At 48.6% G+C, this 14,569-nt stretch overlaps 1 protein-coding gene across 1 annotated transcript; it reads right to left on the bottom strand.

Moving 5' to 3' along the window:
* Positions 1-13,339: 13,339 nt before the first annotated feature.
* LOC123113660 (probable histone H2A.5) lies at positions 13,340-13,995 on the bottom strand. Its single transcript, XM_044534962.1, has one exon. It carries the CDS (start codon positions 13,933-13,935, stop codon positions 13,474-13,476), a length of 462 nt encoding a protein of 153 aa, XP_044390897.1. The 5' UTR covers positions 13,936-13,995; the 3' UTR covers positions 13,340-13,473.
* Between the last annotated feature and the right edge of the window lie 574 nt (positions 13,996-14,569).

Raw genomic sequence — 14,569 nt, 5'->3', positions numbered from 1 at the left:
CCGAGGAATATTACACAGTATAGACCAATCTCTCTCTGTAATGTTATTTACAAAATCTGTTCCAAGGTGTTGGCTAACAGGTTGAGGGAGATTCTAGACGAGATCATCGCGGAGCAGCAAAGCGCCTTTGTTCCAGGGCGGTTGATTACAGACAACGCCATCACAGCCTTTGAATGCATCCATGCGATGAAGAGGAAGAGGACTAAGCAAGGGTGGTGTGCGGTGAAGCTGGATATGATGAAAGCGTACGACAGAGTGGAGTGGCCATATCTCCAAGGAATCATGCTCCAACTGGGTTTCTCAGAGGAGTGGGTATCTCTTGTAATGAGATGTGTAAACTCGGTTACTTTTCAAGTGAAGATGAATGGAGAACTGTTGCCCTCCTTTCGCCCATCAAAAGGTATTCGGCAAGGTGATCCTATTTCCCCGTACTTGTTTCTTCTATGTGGGGAAGGACTCTCATGTTTGTTGAAAAACTATGATGCTGGATGGATCGATAGAGGGATAAGGCCGGGGTTCAGAGCCCCTTGGATTTCGCACCTCTTATTTGTGGATGACTGTTTAGTTTTTATGAAGGCGGATTCAAGGAGTGCACAAAGGTTGAATGAAATTTTTCAAGCTTATCATTTGGGGTCAGGGCAATGTGTAAACAAAGCCAAGAGCTCAGTTTTTTTCAGCCCTAACACACGGGCGTCGACGAAGGCAGGGGTCAGGAGTAACTTGCAAATATATAGAGAAACCCTTGCCGAGAAGTACCTAGTCTTGCCCACGGCGGCAGGCCGGGTTACAGAAGGAAGTTTTGTGCACGTCAAAGAGCAAGCAAGGTCTAGAGTGCAAGGATATTGCAAGAGGCTCATGTCAATCGCGGCTAGGATGGTTCTCCTCAAAGCAGTGATTCAAGCCCTACCAGCCTACTCTATGAGTTGTTTCAAACTCAATAAAGGCTTATGCCAGAAAGTCACGACAGTGATGTCAAAATTTTGGTGGGATGAATCTCTTGATAAGAGGAGAATGCACTGGCAATCATGGGAGAAGATGGCTGTTTCTAAGTCAAAAGGAGGCTTGGGTTTCCGGGATCTGGAGTTGTTTAATGACGCGATGCTCGCCAAACAAGCGTGGCGATTGCTGGACAGACCGGACAGTTTATGCGCGCGTGTTCTCAAGGGTAGATATTACCCAGATGGAGATTTCTTGCAGGCAGGTTGCCCTGCTAGCGCTTCCGCTACGTGGAAGGCGATAATCATTGGCAGAGAAGTTCTCAAGAGGGGTTTGATATGTAGAATTGGTGACGGAACAACTACGGAAGTATGGCATGACAACTGGATACAAGGAAGCAACACTTTCAAACCTGTATGCAATATGGGTAGTGATCCCATACATCTTGTATCTGATCTGATGACGGAGGAGGGCGAGTGGAATGATGAAATTATCGAGAGAACCTTCATTGCCCCGGATGCAAATGCTATCATGAACATGCCAAGGCCGCGGGTAGCTATACCTGATTTTTGGGCATGGGGCTATGAGAGGTCCGGGATCTTCACGGTTCGATCAGCGTACAGAATGTTGATGGGAGATCGGGAAGAGGTTTTGAACCAGGTTGGCAGCTCCTCCCAAGGGGAGGAGGTGTGGAAATCATTATGGAGGCTGAAGGTCCAGCCCAAGATACGAATTTTCTGGTGGCGGGTCCTTAAAGGATTCCTGCCGGCGAAGGAAGAGTTATGCCGAAGACATATAGGGGAAGATTATACTTGCCCAATGTGCGGCAATAAGGAGGAATCGTTGTTTCACTCTCTGGTTACATGCAATCATGCCAAACTGTTTTGGATAGAGGCAGAAGATTTCTTCGAGTTCAAGATACCAAAACTACATCCAGCGACGTGGTCGCGGGATTTGCTTGATCCCAGTTTCATTGGGAGAGACCGGGCAGCTGTCATTATATCAGTCATGTGGGCAATCTGGTCAAGCAGGAACAAATACACCCATGAGGAAGTCAAATATCAGCCCGGGAGATCGATGGTCCTAGTGAAGGAACTCATCCAAGCTGTGTACATCCCGCCCAATACAGAGGGAAGGTGTATTACGAAGGAGAGATGGAAGCCACGGGGAGCTGGTTGGTTGAAGATCAATACGGATGCTGCGCTAGATGGAAACGGGGTTTCCTCAGCGATCGGACTAGTGGCACGGGGCCATGATGGAGAATTGAAGCTCGCGAGAGGCCGCAAGCTGCCCGGGGTTACGGACCCGTATTGTGCAGAGCTGCTAGCTGTGAGGGAGGCTGTGCGTCTGGCTATGGAGAAGGGCTGGACGCGGGTGATCGTCGAGACGGACTGCAAGACTGTTATAAACGAGTATATGGCAATGGAGTGCAGGTCGACGGGTAGCCCAATCATCAGCGAGATCAAATCTTATCTCCAACACTTTCAGGGGTTGCAACTAAAATTTGCTAGTAGAGATGCCAATGAGGTTGCTCACTGGTGCGCCAGAGAGAGTCTAGATAGTGCTTCGATTGTAAACTTTTTTGATGTTTTCCCTGCTTCATTGATTGCCCTAACGCAATTGGATGTAAACCGTCTTATTAATGAATAAAGGCCTTGAGGGCGGTTCTCAAAAAAAAAAGATGCAGGGACGCGCTTGAACTTTCTTTTTTACGATACACATAAGCATGTGTATCATCAATTAAGAGAGGAGAGGGCAAGAGCCCATCCACCGAATTACATCGTTAAGAGACGCGCTTGAACTGACTTGCGGGATGTGGCACTTCTAAGTTGCAATCCCCAAATCCTAAAGAAAAAGATCAATCAAGCATCGTATCCTCCATTGATGATCACTTAATTAACATCCACTGTTTTGATCAGTCCTAAATCTTTAAATTGTTTTATTTAGCTTCTTCTTTCATAATATACGCACTCCCTTGTTTGTAGTCTGCAAACTGAACCTCCGATTCAATCATAAGCTCACACTTAATGTGTCCTCGCCTTTTTGAAGCAAAATTCGTCATCATCTTGGGCCATTATTCTTCATGAGCAAATCATTTCCAACATTTGAATTGTATCGAACTATATCATTTTATAAGGAACCTACGTCAGGATAGGGAGAACTCCATGTTTTATTAAATCAAGCTCACACTGAAAATTTACAGTAAGTTATGCCCCCAAACAATTCATGATTAAATAAACCGGCAGGATTATTACTGAGCGAACAGACGAAATGTTGTCCCAGCACGGATCACTGCTCGTTGCCATGTGACCAGTCGTGTGTGTCTGCCATGGGAGGAATTGTGCGGAGATGTGACTTTGATGCATCACAATGTTGCAGGCAACGCTTATCCCCATCGGATTGTATCGTTTCCCTATAAATTGCATGTATGCCACGCAGTTTACAGTAGGCCGGCATCCGAATGTACCGGGAATGGAAGAGAAGACCTCTTCCGCTGCGTCAACCTCCCTTGGTGGCGACGGGGGACCCTAGAACCTGCCGCCACCGGAGGAGCGGACGTCGAAGCCCGCTCTGGCTCCTAGGAAGGCGGCGGCGGGGCAACTCGGCTATCTCGATTCCCCTTCCATGACGCCCCCGTCTCTAGGATGGTGTCCTGGACATCGATGGTGGCTCCTGGTCTCAACTAAGATTATTTATTGGGCTGAGATAACTACTCCTGATGCCTTCCATTCTCAAACTCATTATTGATCCCATACATACATAGATCCTCATCAATGACACGAAATCAAGCTTGCTCTTCTAACTTCTCATATCTCTGCTTTTAAGTATCATTTGATGGACAACACCTATATGCTCGGACAAAAATGCTAGCGTACAAATTGGTCACTTCAAGCTTGGCCCCGTAGAAGTGAAGAGAAGAATATATGGGCTAGGTTTGTGAGTTATTGTGGTATGGTTTCATGAACTAGGAGGTAGTCCTTTAGTAAGCCCCACAATGGTCACATGTTCAGAGATAATGAGCAGATGTACGAAAATCCTAATAGCTTGATTGGTATCCATTCATATGTAGATGTACATTAAAAATGACGATTTTTTAGGGTGGTGGTGGGGGGTCACAATAACCCTCATTAACAACTCTGTAGTGGTAATCGCAACTCACAACGGAGCATGCCTGGTATTGGGGCCCAATCGCAAATCTCAATAGTACTCTCTTCTTCCCGAAAATGTAAGGCACGTGCGATTAATGTTTAAAAGCCATGATCACTAATATAAGCAAAAATATATAGATGATCATGTTACTGCTCTGCTAGCCATTTTCTACATTGCATGTTATGTTTTATCTCGCCTAAATTCTTAACATTGTTTTAGTAATCTCTTTCTAAAAAAACAATAGAGTATAACATAGACATGCATATACACATACAACACCAGACACACGCACACACTAACCATCAAAGCTTACCGAAGACTGAAATCACGTATCTTTGTAATATATGTATCTTCATAATATATATGTTAAATTTGCAATTCAAAACTTTGATCGGCCATTATATGTTCATGCCTAACTCGTTTTCATCTTTTCAGAACAGATTGGTCATCATCTTAGGCCATTATATACTCTTCCCCAAGCAAAACATATTTATTACCCGCTTTAGGAATAGAGAGGCTTGAATTGTCTATTAAATCATGCTCGTGGTAAAGGTAACACACAAGCTACGTATAAACTCCCTTGTTGTTTTAGAATATTCAAACCAAATACAAATATGATGTCATACACATGATTTTATGATTCAAACTCAAGATCACTATTATCCACATTCATATTCATTATCAAACATGTTCATGTTTCGACTTACTTCAAGAAAAATTAGATTTAGGAGATGGAATGAACAATGTCCATATGTATCCACACCAGTTTAATCGCTAGTACATGTGGTGCTACTTCCAAGGGTCGTATTTCTGTCTCCTTTTTTGGAATTTCTATAATGTAGTTTTCTACTATATTTATCTCTACTGTGTTCTCTGTGGATTATTTTTTGTAACTCTTTAGCGTATTTCTATGTGATTCTTTTACTTATTGTCTATTGCACCTTTTGTCAACCTTCTACTTCTACTAGTGCCTACTGCACTTTCTTGCAATGTTTTATTGTCTATGCCCTACTGCATTTTCCATCATTTGTCTACTACACTTTTTGGCAACTTTCTATTACATATTTTCTCTACTATATTTTCCTTTTTCTCATGGTACACTGTAACCAGATAAGCTTACCCCTGCCTATTCTTAAGGATTTAATTTCCACTAGTTAATAGGCTAGTAGACATTCACTACTAAGTTGCTCCAGGAAATTGCATGATTATACAGATTCTACGGCTCTTGCCTCCAAAGATACAATGTGGAACAGTTAAGGAAAAAATATCGGTGTGGATTTTTGGGACATGGGTCTAGGCGCACCTGATTTGGCAAAAAAAAGTAAAAAATCAGAAAATTGTGAAACTTTTTTGCAACAAACATGATCTAACATAATACTCAGGTTTAAAGTTTCAGGATGCAGCTACAAAAATCTTGAATAGTATCTGTTTATGCAGTATTGGTTCTGTTGTAATTTGCTAGGAATACGGTGTAAATCATTTTGACCCGAAACTTTTATTGTGAGTATTATGCTAGACCATATACCAAAAGGTTTAAAAAAATACTATTTTTTAAAATATATTTTTTCAATTCAGGTGCGCCAAGGCCAGGTTTCGTTGTATATTTTCAAAAAAAAAAATACATCACAAAGATCTTATATGGACTTGCGACTCACACGCTCCTAGGACATCCCAGCTCCGAGTTCCTAGAACAAAGTCCCAGAACATATGCTTCTACATTTTTATTTTTATTTTTTTATTTTTTATTTTTTTGCGAGGACATATGCTTCTACATGCCAGAACTAGCGACATCCTAGGCAATTATGATATCTTCATCAAGCGTCAAAGTTTGATTTTGGCCGAATTTGGCATCAACAACTTACTAGTCCATCTGGTCCCTTCTCAAAATCATCAGCATTCATATTGATAGCAAGACATACATTCTCACCCAAAAAAACATGAATTTAATGTTTGTTCACCTTGTAATTAACTTGATTGTCTATCTTTATAGTGTCATGATCGAGAGCACCGATATGTTGAGATGAAAACTGTGATGTGTGGAGAGTGTGAACTTCAAAGCATGCATGACAACGTGGGAGTGGTGGAAGAGGTGTATATATGGCTGGGGTTAGGTTGGTCGAGTTAGTACTGTTGGAATAAGCCACAGCGTCTGGTGTAGTCGGGCTCGTCGGGCGCGTCGGGTGCGCGCGGGACGTGTGGGACGCACTGGTGCGGTCGGACTCGTTGGGCGCATCGGGTGCGCGCGGGACGTGCGGGACGCAGCGCCGTGGCGAGTGTGCGTCCTGGTGGAGCTGGGCATCGGTTCGTGGGCGTGCCGAGTCTGTAGGTGTGCATTGTGTATGTAGTTTGATTTAGACTCCAGTTTGTTATTAGTTGCATGCCAGCTGATGGCCAAAGTCGTGTGTGGCCGTTGAGAGAGAGGTGCACACGCTGTGCATGGGCGTGCATGAGTTAGTGGTTAGTTAGAGTCGTGGTGTTAGTGGCCGAGAGGTCCGGCTAGTTAGTGCGGGCATGGGGATGATCTCTTGTATATATGTGCTAGATTGAGTCAATGAGAAAGATGCAGCTGTGAGGGTTGGGCAAAATAATGTAGTCTCTGTGCTCACCAAGGGAGAGTGTTCTGGGCAAAGCCGATGGCCTTCTTCTTTGGTTGTGTGTGTGCGTGGGTTCTTGTGTTCTTGAAAGAAATCATGAGAGAAGAGAGTTGTGCGAGGCAACACAAGGAAGAAGAAGCGGCGCTGCGCATGGAGGCGGCGCCAAATATTGGTATCAGAGCGACCAGGTTCGAGGGACGGCCGTGGCGTGCGGCGACGTCCGCGGCGCGTGAGGCGAGCGCGGCGGACATGGAGGCATCAGCTGCAGTGCGTGGCGAGTCCGCGGCGATGCAGTGTGATGTCGTGCGTGTGACGAGCAGCGGCGGTTGCGGAGGCAAGAAGGTCGCGGAGGACCTGCGTGGTGCGCAGAAGCAGCGGCGGCTCGACGCGACAAGCATGGAGGAGTAGTGGTGCGTGGCATGGAGATCCGGCGCGTCGGCGGAGGCCGCAGTGGCGCGGTGCTACGTCATGAAGTGGCGTCCAGGAAGACTTGTGTTTGAGCGCGATGGCATCGACGGTGTTTGTCGCCGAGGGACGCCAGGCGTGTGTCGCCGGCGGAGAAGGAGCTTGGCGTATGTCGCCGGACGTGACGGAGCACGGTGGTGACCAGCGTCAGTGCGCTAGGTCGGGTCAGTGGCGGTGCGACTGGCGTCGCTGCGCTAGGTCGGGTCCGCGGGCTGGGTCACGGTCGTGGCGACGACATCGACATGAGTTACTCCGGCGACGGCAAGATCGTGGCTTAGGGGGTGTGTGTTAGAATAAGCCACAACGTCTGATGCGGTCGGGCTCGTCGGGCGCGTCGGTGCGCGCGGGACGTGTGGGACGCAGTGGTGTGGTCGGACTCATTGGGCGCGTCGGGTACGCGCGGGACGTGCGGGACGCAGCGCCGTGACGAGTGTGCATGCTGGTGGAGCTGGGCATCGGTTCATGGCCGTGCCGACTCTCTAGGTATGCGTTGTGTACGTAGTTTGATTTAGACTCCAGTTTGTTATAAGTTGCATGCTAGCTGATGGCCAAAGCCGTGTGTGGCCGCTGAGAGAGAGGGGCACACGCTGTGCATGGGCGTGCATGAGTTAGTGGTTAGTTAGAGTCGTGGTGTTAGTGGCCGAGAGGTCCGGCTAGTTAGTGCGGGCAGCGGGCATGAGGCTGATCTCTTTTATATATGTGCTAGATTGAGTCAATGAGAAAAATGCGGCCGTGAGGGCTGGGCAAAATAATTTAGTTTTTGTGCTCACCAAGTAAGAGTGTTCTGAGCAATGGCCTTCTTCCTTGGTGTCGTGTGTGGGGGGTTTTTGTGTTCTTGAGAGAAACCATAAAATAAAAGAGTTGTGCGAGGCAGCACAAGGAAGAAGAAGCGGCGCTGCGCATGGAGGCGGCGCCAACAAGTACTGCAGATTTAGGAGGTAAGCATGCATGGACCCTCAATAGCAACTTGTTCGAAGAGAGAAGCATTTCAGGAGTGACGAGTGAAGCTAAGAAAGTATGCTTCCAGAAAAAGTAGACCAACTATATTATGTTATTCAGTGTGGTGGAACTTAATCCAAATGTTCTTCATTCGTACTCCTTCCGTTCCTAAATAGAAGTAATTTTAAAGATTTCACTATATATGGACTACATACGGAGCAAAATGAGTGAATCTACACTCTAAAATATGTCTATATACATCTCTAAAAAAGGCTTATATTAAGTTAAAGAAAAAGGTTTATATTTAGGAACGGAGGGAGTAGTTGATGCAAAACATAACGTGTCGATCAAGGATGATTAATTGTGTTGCTCAATACTGTGGAACAGTGGTGGAGCTATGTTTCAGGCCATAGGAGCCGCCGCCCCCAGACGTGGAGTTTCTCATCTAAGCTCCTTGTTTTCGTACCTGGTTTCTTTTTCTTTTTCTTTTGCGGGTTACCACTTGTCTATGTACCTACTACCTACCTACCATCCTTTGTCTAAGAAGGAATACAGCAAACATTCAGAAAAAAAACTGGCATAACAAAGAAATTAAATGTAGTGGATGTTTACTCTACTCAACAAACGTTCTGAAATAAGCTGCTCTGCTTTGTGAAATGAAGAATAGTAAGAAACTAGCTAGAGTTGGTCCTTTATAAAACGATGGTATCGATCGTAGAGCATGGGGGTAGTAAGTATACACTCCCTTGGTATCCTATATAAAGAGGTAGCTATCTCACACCCTCCTTGGAAGTGTGGAGTGTGGCAGATGATCCGACCACCTCACCCACTTGCACCCTCACTAGATCTCAATCCAGATGAAGATCGTTGAAGTGAGGAATTGACGAGGGTGTTGTTTATCAGATTTACGATGGGGGAGTTGTTTCTCGAACAAGGGGATTGAGGGGGAATTAAGCGTCATGGGAGTAAGTGGAGTAGCCCTTGTTCAATTCGTTACTACTCCATCATTTCTGTTGCTTGATCGGGCGTAGGAGCTAACTACATTTTGCTTTTCTGGGGAATACAGGTGCTGGTACCGGTCAACCTGATGACTTGTGATTTCTTCGCCGCCATGATGGGCCTAGCTTACTGGAGATGCCACATGCGTGGTTTATAGGTCAATCCATGCAATGAAGGAGTTTGAAATAAAATGGTAAGGGGCCAAGCTGGCGGGAAATGTTTAAGATTTAGTTAAGGTTTAAGAAATTTAGACATTACTTAATATGCAAGTTATGTTGTAAAGAATTTACTTAAACATAGTTCTAGAACTCTGTGTGTGTGTGTGTGTGCTTTTTTTTGGGGGGGGGGGGGGGGTTGGCCCCTCCAACATAGGAAAGCTCTGCCCTAATTCCAAGGGACCGAAACATGGTCTTTGACCTACGTATTCTAGTATTCCGCGGGGGGGGGGGGGGGGGGGGGGGGGGGGGGGGGGGGGGGGGGTCGCTGCTTCACGCCGACACACGCCTCTCTTGCTTCACGGCAAAGTACTCATCGAAGGTCGACGATGGTTGCATGAGGCGGGCCATCGCTGCCCTCATTGTCACGATCTTCAAGACGGCCAGGTTCGCCGACAATTGGGTCCAAGGGTGACATTCAAGCCGCAACAGTGGATGGTCGTCCAGTGGAGACCATCTTCTGCAGCCTGCCAATCTCAAAGCAGCATGGCGGTCAGTGGGGCATGTCCCCAGAAGCCCAGAACCTCAACAGACAGCATGACAACACACTGCCCTAGGCGAGGATCTTGTGAATGCATTCCTTTGGCACATGCTCCACACATGTTCTGCTGTGGTTTTAGCCCTAGACTCAACTTCTTTTAGAGAGTCAGGGAGAGATGATGCTCTAAATAAAGAAATAAATGAATAACCATCACTGGTTTACGATGGGCAATTAAGATTATTTTCTTCAATCTAGGGGGCGGTGCCCCCCCCCCCCCCCCCTTCCCCACATGAACATAGCTCCGCCTCTGCGATTCTACGAGTATGCTATTACATTCGAATATATTTTTTTTGACTATGTTTTTTAAAAAATGACTATGTACATTCGAATATATTGTTGTGGGCCTCTCACTTGGGCTTGGTTTCATTGGACATTCTAGCATTTTTCTTTTTTCTTTTGGGGTGGGGCGGGGGGAGAAACCCTTGCTGTTTTACGGGTTCCGAGACAACATGCAACTTATGGGGAGCTGTATTATTTTCATATCTAGCACCTTGTAGACAGTGAAATTGTGAGTCGCCGACACAGCCGGTAGAAGGTTAATGTGAGGATCTGTATGCTGAGACGTGAAATTGTGCATAGCTCCCACTGGGAAAAGAATGGTCATCGCTTTTGCCTGGAAATTCCCAAATCTGTGATGTGGAGAAGCGTGGGAAAATTGTGTGGTGCTTGGATAAGTGTGTTATAAGAGCATCTCCAGCCGTTGCCCCCCCCCCCCCCCCCCGGGGGCGCCTAAAATTGCCGCCTGGGGGTGACCCGGCGCAAATAATGGGCATGGGGGCGAGTTGGCCCCCAGCCGCCGCCCCCAGGGCCAGCCCCAGGCGCGGGAAAAAAAATTGTGTTGCAAATTTAGGCAAAGTTCGGCTAAAACACGCCAAATTTCGGCAAATTTGGGCTTATATTCGCGGATTTAAGGCGAGTAGTCGCCATTACATATAAAAACTAATAAAAAAAGCTTGCTGAAGGCCGAGAAGTCGCCGTCGTCGCCGCCATCGTCGGCCTTCTCCTCCTTGACTCGGGCGCCCCTGCTGGACCCCTCCCTGGCTGGTGGCAACGGCGGCGGCGTGTCGTCGTCATCGTCGTTGTCGTCGATGATGACGACTCCTCCTTCGTCGCGGCCTCGGCGGCGCTGCGTGAAACGCCGCAGGGCGGCGCACTGGCGCTCCCTCGCCATCTTCAGGGAGTCCTCGTGTGCCCATTCAAGGGCCGCGTCGTCGTCGAGCTCGACCTCGCCGTGCTCCGTCTTCACCGGCGCCAGGCCCGGCTCCTTCACCGGCGCGAGACCCGGCTCCGTCTTCGGCTTGACGAAGCGCGGGGGAGGAGCCAACGAGGAGGCGCGTCGTCCGCCCTCGCTGATGATGATGCCGGCGCTGCGAGTGCGCCGGTCGAGCAGCGTCTCCGCCGCGGGCTCGGCCTTGACGCCGAGCAGCGTCGGAGTTCCGGAGGATTGGGAGGCAGAGTGCGACGAGGAAGAAGAGGAGGAGGAGCCGAACCTCCTTGGCGACGGCGTCGGGCAACGGGGGAATGGGCACTCCCCCATTGCTGAGCCTCCAGCCCGTCGGCCCGGCGTGCATGTCTGGCGGCGCCGGGATGTTCGCCTGGAACAGGAGCCAGGACTCTTGTTCGCGGAGCGAACGGCGGCCGAAGCCGTTGGCCGCCGCCTCGTCTCCGGGGAAACGCTCGGCCATCGGGGAGATGCAGTGGCTGGGGAGAAGAGATCGGCGGCGGCGCTCGGGAGAGGGAGGGCTGGGGGAGAAGAGCTCGGCGGCGGCGCTCGGGATAGGTGGAGAGGTGGCACTCATCACAGGCGAGCGAGGCCATATATAGCCGCGCCGCGTCCGTGTGTACACGTCCGAGGGAGGGGAGGCGTCGGCGCACCGCCCCGTGACGCGCCGCCCGTGAGGAATCAATGACAAAGCTGACCGGCGGCAGCCTTGCCATTGATTCCCCGCGGGAAACCGAGGCGTCAGGAGAAGACGAGGCGGGCGGTGTCGCTGACGCGGCTGGCCCCGGCGCTTTCGCGCCAAAAACGATTTGCCCGGCGCCCCCGAGCGCCCCCCAGCGCGCCGGGTTCGGGTTGGGTTTGCCGGCGCCAATTTCGGCCTGAGCCGGCGAAAAATGGGCCCCTGAGGGCGCGACTGGGCCGATTTTTTGGCGCCGGCGGCCGAAAAATCACCTGGGGGGCCTTGTTGGGGACGCGGCTGGAGATGCTCTAAGTTGAAAATGTGCAACAAGAGCCGGTGCAAACCGCTAATGAATTCATTTTGATCGTGCCACATATCATTCCGGCCATACAAGTATACAACCCCCTTGAATTAGTATATCAAGCGCCTCGCTGCATGTAGTAAGGCTGAACTTTCATTTGCAGTGACATTTAAAAACTTTGGCAGGTTTTTGGATCTGCTCCGTGTGGTACAAACCTTCTACCAGCTGCGAGAAATATCATGAATTCGGTAACAAGTTGCTAACGCTGGCCCTTCTGAACAGATGTAGGGCATTCAAGAGTGAGGCATCAGTTACTGTATGCTTAGACAGTGTAGTTACTACTGCCCATTTTTCCATGGACAATCCAGAAAATAACATGCTTAAAAGACAAATTAACAGAGGATCATCAAAAGACAAAACAATTGTCTTAAGGGATTACTTTTTGTTGAACAAAATAACATTTTTACAGTATATTAATGTAATGGTAGTATAAAACAGATCGCGGGCACTAGAATATAAAACAGCAGTGCATCACACAAGCAGCCAATATTTTTCAAGAAAACGACGAGCAAATGTGTGGAAATCGTAAAAGTGGATGTTGTTATGAAGAAAATTAGTCACTCACAACTCATCAGCTAGAAGCCTTTCTAAGTTCCCATAACCCCAGCAACTGTAGGCTATCAATAATGGGTCCTCTTTCTCTGTATTTGTTTCAGAGATGTGCAACTGAACTTATTCAGTCATCATCAAGCAACATAGTACGTGTTCTAGAATGTAGTGATCTCGGTTGACATAAGCCACTAGAGGAATATGCTTTTTTAGCTAATCATTTATTCCTACATAAGCTGGAAATTTGGTTTACTGGTACTTGACATACACAAATGTCTGAACCTGGCCTCATACAGCCTGGCTTCTCATCTTGCAACTCTGACTTTTAAGAATTTCTAGTAACCAGGCCAAGTGAATTTGTCAGATTCAATGAGTAGTAAATACAATACAGAGGATTCATCCCACCACACAGATGTAGAACTACATAGCATTGCAAAATCATGAACAGACGCACACAAATCATGAACGTGGGATTTGGTATTACTTGACATACACAAATCTCTGAACCTGAAATCATATTACGTGACAGGTAAAATACAGGTTGGTCCACGGCTTCTTCAGCTTGCAACTCTGTTTTTCTAGTAACCACACGAAGTGAATTCAGATTCAAACAATTGGTAAATACAACAATTCATCCCACCACGCAGATGTAAATCTCCGTAGCATTGCAAAATCAATGAACAATCAGAGAACAGAGCAAAGAATTTACTAAAAGTCAGAGAGATTTCTGACATTTTTTTCTCGGCAGAACATAGCATTACATCGACACCATTACCCAAACAGCGAACACTAATTCTACTACGAAGCACTGGACAGCAATCGACTAAGCCTTCTTGGGGGACTTGGGGGCCTTCTTGGGCGACTTGGGCTCCGTCTCGGCGGTCTTCTTGGGGAGCAGCACGGGGTTGATGTTGGGCAGCACGCCGCCGTGCGCGATGGTGACGCCGGCGAGCAGCTTGCCGAGCTCCTGGTCGTTCCGGATGGCGAGCAGCAGGTGGCGCGGGATGATGCGGGACTTTTTGTTGTCCTTGGCGGCGTTCCCGGCCAGCTCAAGGAGCTCGGCGGCGAGGTACTCGAGGACGGAGGCGAGGTAGACGGGGGCGCCCATGCCGACGCGCTGCGCGTAGCGGCCCTTCTTGAGGAAGCGGCCGATGCGGCCGACGGGGAACTGCAGCCCGGCCTTGACGGACCGCGCCACCGCCTTCTTCCTGGGGCCGCCGCCGAGCTTGCGCCCCACCACGTACTTCTTCGCCTTGGAGACGGCGGCGGCGGCTGAGGCGTCCATGGTTGGAGGAGGTGCGGAGAGATTTGGCGCGATGGGGGATTTGAGAAGGCGGGAGTGTGTTGTGTTTGGACGACGGGTTTGGGCAGATATTTAAACGGCGCGGGAAGGGGGTAGTGTGGGCCCGTCGATCCGCGCGAACGGGCAATGGACGGTTGGATCGGTGACGAATGGACGGCTGCGATGCGGGCAGAGATGCCCCAGCTCAGCCTTGTGGGCTGCGGCCCAGTTAGAGCCCCGCGCCGGCCTAATTAAGAACTTTACGGACGTAGAGGGGCAAACACAAATCCGTATGTGGCAAATCCTATTTGCCGCCCGCGGGCAGCAAATGGTCAAGGCTTCGCTCAAGGGAGCCTCCGCATGGGCCGGCCCACGTACGGATTACGCGTGCTGTTTTTCCGAAATCACTAGTTAAGGAGTACTTGTTGCGAAGATTATTCCAATTCCTCAGGTTACTACAAGTGGTGCGCTGTATGTGCGCCACTTGTCCCAACCTGGGAGTTTTCCCTTTTTTTCGTAAATCTGTTTATTCAAAACGTTTTATCTCTTAAACCTGCGTCCAAATTTCGAACCGTTTTCGCCGTTGGATTTCTCGCGTCGAGATTTTCAAAACTAGATCCCATGTTGATAGGTTTTG

Source organism: Triticum aestivum, chromosome 5B (genome assembly GCF_018294505.1).
Source record: "Triticum aestivum cultivar Chinese Spring chromosome 5B, IWGSC CS RefSeq v2.1, whole genome shotgun sequence".
Taxonomy (NCBI): Eukaryota; Viridiplantae; Streptophyta; class Magnoliopsida; order Poales; family Poaceae; genus Triticum; species Triticum aestivum.
Note: the sequence above shows the minus strand (reverse complement) of the source record. Positions and strands in the feature narration are given on the sequence as shown.

Excerpts from the sequence above, each read along its gene's own strand:
- LOC123113660 (XM_044534962.1), bottom strand. The coding sequence starts at position 13,935 with ATGGACGCCTCAGCCGCCGCCGCCGTCTCCAAGGCGAAGAAGTACGTG.